General features: G+C 54.7%; 1 protein-coding gene across 1 annotated transcript; it reads right to left on the bottom strand.

Annotated features, from left to right (window-relative positions):
* Window positions 1–233: 233 nt before the first annotated feature.
* Window positions 234–9,587, bottom strand: UFC1 (ubiquitin-fold modifier conjugating enzyme 1). The gene is made up of 6 exons (XM_075907030.1): window positions 9,428–9,587; window positions 5,416–5,483; window positions 2,709–2,772; window positions 1,996–2,072; window positions 1,442–1,532; window positions 234–1,356 (listed from the first exon to the last, which is right to left on the bottom strand). The coding sequence occupies exons 1-6, from the start codon at window positions 9,548–9,550 to the stop codon at window positions 1,285–1,287; spliced, it is 495 nt and encodes a 164-aa protein (XP_075763145.1). The 5' UTR covers window positions 9,551–9,587; the 3' UTR covers window positions 234–1,284.
* Window positions 9,588–11,716: the final 2,129 nt, after the last annotated feature.

Below are 11,716 nucleotides of genomic sequence, written 5' to 3'. Positions count from 1 at the left end.
CCTTGCTGTGGGATGTTGTGACAGCCAAAAGTGTAACTGAGTTTATGGAGGATATGTCCACCAATGGCTATTAGCTATGATCAGCCATGCAACAGTGTGCCTTGGACGCTCCTTGGATGCAACTGCCAGAAGCTGGAACAGGATTACAGGGGATGGACACTTGAAATTGTCATTCTATTAATTCCCTCTGAAGCAACTGGCACTGGCCACTAGCAGAAGACGGGATCCTAGGCTAGACCATTGGTTTTTATTTTGTGTTTATTAGGTGTATTACAGCAGCACTTAGGACCCTCAGGCAGGGACCTCCCTCACCACACTAGCCCCTGCCAGACACCCCTTGTGCAATTCTGTGCAGGTAAATGTTGTGGGGCCAGGGAGTTCTGGGGTCCCACAGGCTGGGAGGAGGGAGGGGTCACATCAAGCAAGGCTGGGCACAGAAAAGGCTGATCCGAGGGACACATGGACTTTACGCAGCAGCAACAGGTTAGAATTGTCGTCCTGTTGCTGCCACTGCTCATACACACTGGCACTAAGCAATGCTCCACCTGGCCAGGCACCGGCAAGGGGAGAGGGAGCCAACAGCTTGCTTTGGATTGTCCAATCTGGATCACAGGCCTGCCCCTGCCCCTCCCAGCTAGGGGCACATCTCCCCACACAAGTTCCTGAACAGGCTCCTGCTGAAGTTATGGAGGGCTCCAGCCAGGGGACATGTCCTGGTGCCTGGATGGGAGAGGCCCAGGGCAGCACAGCGAGGGAGGGGTTGCTCGTATACCCGGCTTAGGGGAGTCCTACAGGAACAGGACAGCCTCCCACACAGGGGACAGCCGGGCTCTGCATTGCTGGGGGGTGCCGCTGCAGCCCGGCTAGTGCTGCCCCCCCCCACTGGTCCGGTGACTGGAAAACTGGTTCTGTGCCAAGCTGCCTGGTGAAGCAGGAGGGAGCAGGGAGCATGAGTGTTGCAGTTGGTGCAGCGGCAGTGGAGCAGAAGGCTGTCTGGAGCCTTGCGCGAGCACAGCTAGCTCAACAGGACAAACCCCAGGCAAGGGCCCCCAGGCATGGCAGCAGCCAGGCCCATCACAGGGTCAGTTTTTATTGGGGGGCTTGGGAGGGGGAGACCAGGCAGCTCCCCTGACAGGAAGTGGGCAGGGCTTACATGGAACACAAGCGGCCCAGCACAGTGGGTGCAGTGCCTGCACTGAGGGCAGGGCCGTGGGGCCAGCTGGCTGCCTGGGTCTGCGTGGAAGGATGACGTCTGAGTGCCAGAGCATTTGGAGCCCAGATCTCTCACTTCTCCTTGTGGTCGATGAGCCCCTTGGTGATCAGGTCCGGGATCTCCACTGCCAGCCATGGGCCCAGCTGCAAGGCAAAGAGCACAGGGCGGAGACCATGAGTGTACCTCAGACACAGCCCCACCCCCCACCCCACACACAGAGAAACTCACCCCCAGAGCCATGAGATGGGCTAGCCCGAACTTGGGCACATTCCTGGCCCACAGGGGCTTGAAGTGGTCAGTCAGGCAGATCTTCCCTCCCCTGCAAAGGACAAGAGAGATGTGAGGGCAGGGCTGCCCCATGGCTCCCCAAAGCACAAGGAGACATGGAGGGGAAACCGAGCCCAGAGCTTGGCCTTATGGGAGATACTGAGGCACTGCCACAGGGGCATCTGTCCCAGAGCAGAGCTGCGGCTCTCAGAGGCCTGGCCCCATCCCAACCCAAGGAATCTTCCTCTGCCTCAGCAGGACCCCTGGGGTGCCACTCAGACATGGCATCTCCTCCACTTCCTGTCCTGCATTGAGGGGCCACTTTCCTGTGCTCTGAGCTGTGTTCCACCCCAGAAGCGGCTGCATTTAGCAACACCCCAAACTCCTCCCACAGCCCATACACATCAGTGGGAGGGAAGAACCGATACAAACACAGGCCCACCAAAGCCCGGGATCTGACCCAGGAGCTCTGGTCCCGAGGGCCTGTGGAGAGTGGAGGCGGGAGCAAGCCTGACCTGTACATCTTGGCTGTTTTCCCATCCAGCTCTGGAATGGCGATTTCGGGGGCCGTGGACGGGTACGTGACGGGAATCTGCAAACCAACCAACCTGCTCAGTGATGCGCGTGGCCTTGCCAGCCCCCCCCCACCTCTGCCCCGTATGTGAACCCCAAGTTCCCACCTGAGGGCGGACGGGTCCCCCATTCAGCCATGCAGCTGGGAGCACTGGCTAGGCCCATTGTGTAGCTTCCTAGTGTGCTTGCATCCCAGAGACCGATGCAGAAGCTCATGGGGGGGGAGGGGGATACCCTAATTTGGGAGGCACAGAGCCCTCTGCTAGCCCCACGTTACACAAAGTTCGCAGACACAATCCCATTGGCCTGGCTGTGGCGCATCCCACTGCAAGCTCTGTATCAAGGGCACTCTGCTCTCAACCCCCAGCTTGCGCAATGGCTGGGCTGCGCTAGCCAAGCACAGGATTTCCTCCTGCTTGCTCTTGCCCCAGGGGCTGGGGGATTCTGTGCCCCTCCCCAGTTAGCATCCTTCTTGTGTTCCCTTTCCAGACCCCTCACTCCCGTGGCCTAGTGATGCCGCGAAGCCAGCCACAGCCCGCGCCTGCCTGCTCCCACCAGCATCACAGGGAGTGGAAGAGAAACAGCTCCATGGCCCAGCCTTGGAAAGGAGCAGGGGGCCCTCCCCTCCGAGATGCCCCCAGCCCGGGACACTCACATCGAACTCGAGGGCAAACTCATACTTGAGCAGGTCGTGGATGTACCAGCACTTCCCGAACCACCTGCAAGAGACAGACGGGGAGGAGGGGGGCTGCTCAGTCTGCTCAGCTTCACAAAGAGGCAAGGGAGGGGTGACAATCCCGGTCTGTACGTGGGGAACCGAGACCTGAGAGCTCGTCAGTGCCACAGATAAAGGTGCAAACAGACCCGACAGCTGGAAGCTGAAGTGTAACCGTGGGAGCGACTCCCCCAGGCGGTGGGGGATGGGCCATCCCTGGCCATGTCTGACTCGAGGGGCGTGTTTCTAAAAGCTCTGCTCTGGCTCACCCGGGAGTTCAGATGAGTTAGAGGGAACATTGATGGGGACTGATTCTTTCCATCCATGTATGGGGTAAATTTTGTTATGTGAACCAAGGCATGTGCAGATGTGCACCACCAATATATGTATATGCTGCTGTTGGTGGGCTTTGTGGGTGCTCTGCTAATCAGTTGGACGGCATTTGAAACTCTCCTGGGTGGCTGCCCAAGCGCTCAGCTTAGAGGGAACACTGGTCCCATCTGGCCTTATGGCCTATGACCCCAGCCAGCAGCACCGTGGGCTGCACCTGCCCTCTCCTCCCCACTCTGCTCCCACGGGAACAGGCCCCATATGCAGCTGGAAGGGAAGGAGAGTGGCTGGGTTAGAATCTGGGAGTCAGGACTTGTGGGTTCCAGTCCTGGCTCTGTCAGAGACTTGCTGTGTGACCAGACACATGTAGCTTCCCTGTTTACACAAGGGACCCCTGATCCTCTCTCGGGCGGGGGGATGCTATTAGCAGCTATAAACAGAGCCCTATGGAAACCAGCACCACGGCCCCTTACAACACCCAGCTGGAGTCAGCACAGGAGGCATTTCGGTATCTGGAAGAACACTGGCACCTGCAGGGACTGTGAGAAGCTGATCAGATTGCTAGCTCACCCGCTGGATAGGGAAGAAAACAAGCAGCGTAAAGGCTGAGCTGGGGGCAGGAAAGCAGCTGCATGTAACTGTTGCTATGTTGGGGTGTACCCAGGGCACAAAGAACAGTCAAGTTACCTGACAGAGGCACCTGCTAGACCATAATTCCCAAAGAGGGCTCCCCGGCAGGGCTTCCAGGGGCTGATGGTTGCAGAGGAGGAACTGGCTAGCAGGACAGCAAGGGAACGCTCCACGTTGCTGCTGCAGCCTGGTCCCGTTCCTGATGGCACTCACTCGGTCCAGGCTCCACCCCCTCAAACTAAGGAGTCCCTTTGCATGTGGGGCATTGTAGCTGATGGAGCAACACTGCAAGCCAAGGCCTCGCTGATGCTGACACAGCCTGGGAGAGGAGGCTCAGGGCTTAGTGGCTGGTAGCAAGAGCGCACAGGGGCAGGGTCTGCAGAATCACTAACAGCTGGGCACCTCTCAGAGCATGCCGGAGTGGCATACAAGGGCACTGATGCTAGGGATGTTAATTAACTATTGGCGGTGTGTGTGTGTGCGCGTGTGCGCTCTGATCCCGACTCTGACCGTGTTGCATGCTCCAGCCCTGGCCCCACCGCAGGCAGGGTCCAGCTGGTCAGGCCAGTTAACCAGTTACCTTGTAAACAGGCTGATAAGCCACCTGCTTACCAGGTAACTGGTTAACCTCTTACATCCCTAAGTGATGCCCAGCCTATCCCCCCTCCATGAAGCCATTAGCTCCCCAATACCAACTCCAGCAGAACCTAATCCAACTGCTTGACACCACTGGAGCACAATAGGTGCCCTCAACGCTATTCCAGTGGGAGCAGCCAAATGGAGACTACATCTCCCAGCATGCAGTGCTCCATCTTGGCCCATGCAGTCAAGCCACAATGCCCACAGGCCCCTAGTTTCCAAAGGCCCCATTTTCCTGCTATGGAGGAAGGCAGCTGCAGCCTGTTGCCTTTGTATACACATTGCAGGTCGCCCTTGAGCTGCACACAGCCCAGGGATGCATAGGGACTGGAACCAGGGGTGCTACCACACCCCCAGCGTGAAGTGGTTTCAATTCCACACAGGATTTACAGTTTGGGTCAATGTCTCTCAGCGCCTCTGCAGGGGTCGGTGACATTTCAGAGCCTTGTGCCAAAGGAAGCCCAGTGCTGATTGGACCACTCATCACCATGCATTCTCTGTAACTGGAACGTGTCCCTTATGCAGAGATCAGAAATGGCCCCAGGGACCAAGAGGGCTGAGATTATTATACTTTATTCCACCCAACGGATAGAACAGGGCACAGCCGAGGGGACCGGCAAAGAGGGAAAAGGGGCTAGTGGCCTTCCCTGCTCCTTGAGAATGGAGGGAGAGTTGGGGGAAGGGCAGGGTTCTGCGTGCTTGGCACAGCAAACCTTCAGGTCTCCTCAACACCAGAGAGGTAGCGTGATTAGGACAAGAAGGATGTGATGGGAGGGGGGTAACTTGTGAAGAATTCCCTTTCTTGTTCACGCCTCTAACTCCAGCAGCTATCAGAAAGCAAGGCCTGTTCGCCAGAGACTCAGCCTCCTCCTCCTCCTCCTCTTTCAGTGACTGGTCACAACAGTGCCTGGTGCAGAACCAAGGGCCTGGGACTTGGTATGCTCACAATTTCTTGAAGCGCAGGGAGCGGGCTGTCGCAGAAGAAGCCCATCAGAGAGACAAGAGGGCCTGGAGTCACACAAACACCTTGCGACCTGCCCATGCCTACCTTGTCCCTTCCTTGTTGGACTCCAGCCTGAACCAGTCGTTGTCAGCGTTTTTGTTGTTTTCCACATACTGGGAATGGAAAGAAAAAGGCAGTGAATGGACCAAGCCAGCTACAACATACGAGACAGAGAACCACATGAAATCAGAACCTGTGTACTAGGGTTATAAAAGTATATAAAAATAGTAATTCTTCAAAAGTCTATCAGGTACACAGTTAGCCATTTTACCTGGGGATGTATGGGAGGAGGGAGGACATGATAAAAGTGAAGTAATGCACATTGGAAAAAATAATCCCAACTATACATGCAATATGATGTAACTAAATTAGTCTCCAACTACTCATTGTGGATAGTTGTCTAAAAACATCCGCTCAGTGTGCAGCAGCAGGCAAAAAGAATGTTGGGAATCATTGAAAAAGGGAGAGAGAATAAGACAGAGAATATCTTATTGCCGCTATATGAAACCATGGTAACACCCACATTTTGAATACTGCATACAGATGTGGCCGCCTCAGCTGAAAAAAGATATACTGGCATTGGAAAAGGTTCAGAAAAGGGCAACCAAAATTATTAGGTGTTTGGAACGGATCACATATGAAGAGAGATTAAAAAGACTTGGACTTTTCTGCTTAGAAAAGAGGAGACCGGGGAGGGAGGGGAGGGGGCGGGATATGATAGAGGTTTACAAAATCATGACTGGTGTGGAAAAAGTAAATAAGGAAAAGTTATTTACTTATTCCTACAATATAAGGACTAGGGGTCACCAAATGAAATTAATAGGAAGCAGGTTTAAAACAAAAGGAAGTTTTTCTTCATGCAATGCACAGTCAACCTGTGGAACTCCTTGACACAGGATGAGGTGAAGGCTAGGACTTTAACAGGGTTCAAAAAAGAGCTAGATAGATTCACAGAGGATAGATCCATCAATGGCTATTAACCAGTATGGGTTGGAATGGTGTAGTAGCCTCTGTTTGTCTGTAAATGGGTGACAGGAGAGGGATCATGTGAGGATAACTTGTTGTGTTCCCTCTCTCTGGGGTTTCTGATATTGGCCACTGTTGGCAGACAGGATACTGAGCTAGATGGACCTTTGGTCTGACCCCAATATGGCCATTCTAATGTTCTTAAGGATGGTGGAGGAGTGCCCCCACAACCGCTCCTGGAATGCCCCTTGCCAGCCCCATTCCCAGGGTGCTGGCTGCCCCGTGCTGCAGGCTCTGCAGCCAGCAGGCTCCTGGCGCATCCCGGCTCTCAGCTGCCAACTCCACCAGCAGCATCCCAGCCACCAGTCACCCACCTCGGCTTTGCTGCAGTTCGCCTCCTAGATTGCCCTATGTCCTGGCTGCTGCTATGACCTGGGGCTCTGCTGTTACTGGGTGCCATTAATTTACAGTATGCTTGGGAGCCGAGCATTCTTAATGTGGGCCACTGGACCCTACTAGGACTTTACTGTCAGCACTTCCCTAGACTTCCTGCCAAAATATCACCCCCGACCCATACTTTGATACTGTCCTTCAAGGTCTCTCCTACCATGTCTTTGTTTTCCCATGCAAAGTACTTCTCCCTCCCTCATACTATGGTATCCTTCAAGCTACTATCACATGTCCTGGGCAAAATACAGGATTAATACTGTGTCTCACCTGCTTGTGACACTTTGGCAACGTTCTTCACAGTTCAAAAACCATTTTAGGTTTTTAAATTTTTTTTGGTGATTACTGCTTCATAGTGAAGATGAAGCAATCAAAAAAGAGCAACCTCTCCCCACCCCCACATGTTGCTGCCTCTGATAGGGTATGTCTACGCTTAGCCTCCCTAGTTCGAACTAGGGAGGCTAATGTAGGCATTCGAAGTTGCAAATGAAGCCCGGGATTTAAATATCCCAGGCTTTATTTGCATCTTCCCATCCGGGCGCCATTTTTAAATCCCCTTAGTCCGAACTAACTGCCCTCAATCCACGAGGGATTTAAAAATGGCGCCCGGACGGGAAGATGCAAATAAAGCCTGGGATATTTAAATCCCGGGCTTCATTTGCAACTTCGAATGCCTACATTAGCCTCCCTAGTTCAAACTAGGGGGCTAGTGTCGACATATCCATACAGAGGTAGCAGTACGGGGGGAGAAAGAGAAGAGGGAGCCAGTACGCATAGGGAGCTTGTGTGTAACTGCTGAAATTTTCAGCAATTCCAAGGTTAAACAAACATTTAACATTTCTAGTGGGAACCCCGGGTGATATGCGCAGGGCCAAGCTGGAATGCCGGGTGCACTGGGATGGGATGCTGGGCAGAAACAGTGTCCTAGGCCAGGCAGCAGCAGAGACCCATGCACGGGATCCCCACCCAGACACATCAGGATGCCAAGTGGCAGCAGGGACCCAAGATACATGGCTGACAGCTGGATGGGGATACTGTGGAAAGGGATGTTGGGCAGCATAGAGCCCCAAGTGTAATGGCAGCAGATCTCCGGCCTTGGGGCCAGCAGTCCAAAGGAAGAAGGAACCCGGCTGTACTAGGATGCCTTGTGGCAACAGAGCCCCAAATGCGAAAGCAGAGGAACCCCTGGCACAGGGCTGGCAGTGGTACTCAGAGAAAGAGGCTAGTAGCTGGGAGCCAATGTGTACCAGGAGCCCTCCAGCTGCTGAGCCCATACTGTGGGGCTAGTGGCTAGGAAGTGGGGCTAGCACAGCCCGCAGCATAGGGCAGCAGACGGCTCCCAGGAGTGGGACAGAAGCCGGTGTGGGAGCCTAGCCAGCACCTGGAAAAAACCCTGCGATACAGATTGGAGGAACTCGTTCATCAATACCCAGGCAATAGTGACAGCAGAGCCCTGGGCAGCGAGGAGGAGGCCTTGATATGGAGCTGGTAGGTGGGGCCCTAGCAGTGTTTAACTGGTAAAAGAAATTGAAGTGCCTGTTCTCCAGAACGATGCAGATAACGGAGCTCTCTCTGGACACGCTGGCTGTGCAGCCAAGTTCCTCATGAGGCAGAAAGATCTGTTGGTGCTGTGGCGAATGCCAGCTGCAAAAGCCATGCCACCAGCCCCACAAAACTGACACAGGGCTAGCTCAGAGCCACCAAAAGTGGACGCCATCAAGCCCTGAGGTACTGGCTGTGGGCCAGGCGTAGGGTCCCCGGGTTCAGCTGCTGCATATGGGATGCCCCTTAGTACACAAGCCTGGCTGGGCACCGTGTGTGTGTGTGTGTGGAGGGGGGGCAGGTGTGTGTGTGTGTGTGTGGAGGGAGGGGCAGGTGTGTGTGTGTGTGGAGGGAGGGGCAGGTGTGTGTGTGTGTGTGTGTGTGTGGAGGGAGGGGCGTGTGTGTGTGTGTGTGTGTGGAGGGAGGGGCAGGTGTGTGTGTGTGTGTGTGTGGAGGGAGGGGCAGGTGTGTGTGTGTGTGTGTGGAGGGAGGGGCAGGTGTGTGTGTGTGTGTGTGGAGGGAGGGGCTGGTGTGTGTGTGTGTGTGTGGAGGGAGGGGCTGGTGTGTGTGTGTGTGTGTGGAGGGGGGGGCTGGTGTGTGTGTGTGTGTGTGGAGGGGGGGGCTGGTGTGTGTGTGTGTGTGGAGGGGGGGCTGGTGTGTGTGTGTGTGTGGAGGGGGGGCTGGTGTGTGTGTGTGTGTGTGGAGGGGGGCTGGTGTGTGTGTGTGTGTGTGTGTGTGTGTGTGTGTGGAGGAGGGGGCTGGTGTGTGTGTGTGTGGAGGGGGGGCTGGTGTGTGTGTGTGTGTGTGTGTGTCGGGGAGGGGGGGGGGCAGCCCCGGGTCCCCTACAGAGGTGGGGAAGGAGGAAGCCCCGGGGGGCCCATTTGGGTGAGACACTCTCTGGCCACCGCCTGGGAACGGCGACGTCAGCCCGAAAGGAGCGCGTGCTCCCCCGGGGGGGCCCCGCCAGGGTACCAGCTGGCCCAAAGGGGGCCGTTCCCCCCTCCCCCAGCAGAGACCCCAACAGCAGACCGCTAACAGGAAGCGGTTTCCGCCCGGCCCCGTGGCCGGTGTGACACCCTTTCCGGAAGCGGAAGAGCCTGACCTTGATGAGCGCCTGGTATTCCTCCTTCAACCGCTGCACCCACAGCTCCCGGTCCCGGGGCCCCGCGTTCGTCTTCAGCAGCGGCAGCTCCGCCACCACCCGCCGGGTGGCTTCGTCCGCCATCTTTACTGGGGCGGGGCGTGGGGGGAGAGACCGGAAGTGTTCTCACAACGAGGCTCGGTAGAGCCGCCACTGTTTCCGGATAGCACCGGAAGTAACCGCGTGCACAGGCTGGATGGACCTGCCATCTTTGTTGATGGCAAGGATGCGAGGGCGGGGCTGAGGAAATTCTAACCAATCACTGCTGAGCTTGCGGGTGTCCCCACGCTCCATGCGGCTCCTGTGACACGTGGTCACATGGGCCTTGGGAGAAGCTGTTGTGGCATCAAAGCAGCCCCTGTATCACACGCTACACACCAGGGCTATGTCTACACTGGCAGCTTCTTGTGCAAGGGTTCTCGTGCAAGAGGTCTTGTGCAAGAAAACATCCACACTACCATGTGTGAGCTGTGCTTTTGCGCAAGAGCGCCCATGGCAGTGTGGACACTCTCTTGCGCAAGAAAGCTCTGGTGGCCATTTTAGCCATAAGGGTTTCTTGCACAAGAAACCCCTGCCAAGTGTCCACACTGCCCGCTTGCGCAAGAGCACCTGCACAAGAGGGCTTACACCTGTTAAAAAAGAGCATAGCTCTTGCACAAGAAGCCCTCTCTTACCACGCCATACTGTAAATTTCCTTGCGCAAGAGCGGGCGGGCAGTGTGGACACTGCGGATTCTTGCGCGAGAACAGGCATACTTGCGCAAGAGGCTGTGAGTGTAGACATAGCCCAAGGGTGGGCAACTACAAACAGTGGGTGGCTACATGACTGTCCCTCCTTTACTTCAGTGGGCTGCAGCAACCCAGGGCCCACTGGGGCTCCACCTGTGCCCCCCAGCTGCCCCCGTCCCCCATGTGCCTTTCACTGGGGCACCGGAGACCTGCACTTACCTGCTCCTCCCCCTCCTTCCCAGCACTAAACTCCCCAGTTAGCATCACTCAAAGGACAGGTCACCTGGAAACCAGCAACTTTCCCCTCCCACCCACGGTGCCCAACCAGACCTGTGCACTAAGGGGTACCCCAAAGGCAGCAGCTGTACCTAGGGACCCAGCACCTGCCCCATGGCCAATACCTCAGCTGTTCATGGCCCCTTCTAGGCTCTGGGAGAGAGTGAGGAGCAGGGACAGAGTGTGAATTAGGTGATTTGGGGCTCCTCTGAAAGTGTTGGGAGGGAGGGGCAGGAATAGGAAGTATGGGGCTCCGGTGCCCCAGTCTGTGAGAGGCATGTGGAGGAGGGCAGCAGACACCGGGTCCATGGGCCACAGGTTGCCCACCACTTCTACACACTATTGTAGTGATCTTTGTACTGAATGTGCCTTGTGAGGTGCCATTTGAAAACTAAACATCATCTTAGCCAAAAGGCTGAGAAGTGATTATCACACTGATCATCAATATTCTTTAGGGTTGCCTGGTGTCTGATAAAAAAAAAACTTTGGTCCCCTGTTTTTTTTCCTCACCATGTTTGATATTTTTTGTGCAACTATCTGGCAACCCTAATTTTCTTGTGTGATGTATGTACGCAGTGGGTAGTAAGAGTTATGGATATATGCTAGAATTATGGCTAAAATGTGTTTAAACCAGGAGAAGTTGGTAATCAGGGCTGCAGTAGACAGAGAAATGTATTGTGCCCACCTGGGAGTTTTTCCTAAGTACTTTCAAAGACAATGACAATGGATTAATGAATAACATAAACAGACCCATCAAGCTGGCGAGAGGGGGAGGGGGAGGAGACAGCATGGTATCTGCACCCAGCAGAAGAGAGACGCTTGTCTAGGTTTTATTTGTCAAAGGATCCATTACAAAAGTTTATGGGTCTATAAAGATGGGGGATGAAGGGAGAGGGTTGAATCTCAAATGATAAGCAATTGGATACGCAATGATACTGTGTTGTAGAAGCATATAGTGCATATAATGAAGTCTTTTCTGAAAGCCAATAACATGCTGGTAATTACTACCATTGTGAAATATCTGTAGTAAACGCCATAGGAGGAAAGACGGATACCTAATGATACTGTGTTTTCAAGTCTGGGGCCAAACCCTGGTTTGGAAGGCTTTGCTGGAAAAGAGGTAGAAATGTAGCCGTGTTAGTCTGGTGCAGCTGAAACAAAAAACAGGACTGTGTAGCACTTTAAAGACTAACAAGATGGTTTAATAGGTGATGAGCTTTTGTGGGTATATATGGTTGTGACAATT

This window comes from Pelodiscus sinensis, chromosome 24, assembly GCF_049634645.1.
Source record: "Pelodiscus sinensis isolate JC-2024 chromosome 24, ASM4963464v1, whole genome shotgun sequence".
NCBI classification, from domain to species: Eukaryota; Metazoa; Chordata; order Testudines; family Trionychidae; genus Pelodiscus; species Pelodiscus sinensis.
Note: the sequence above shows the minus strand (reverse complement) of the source record. Positions and strands in the feature narration are given on the sequence as shown.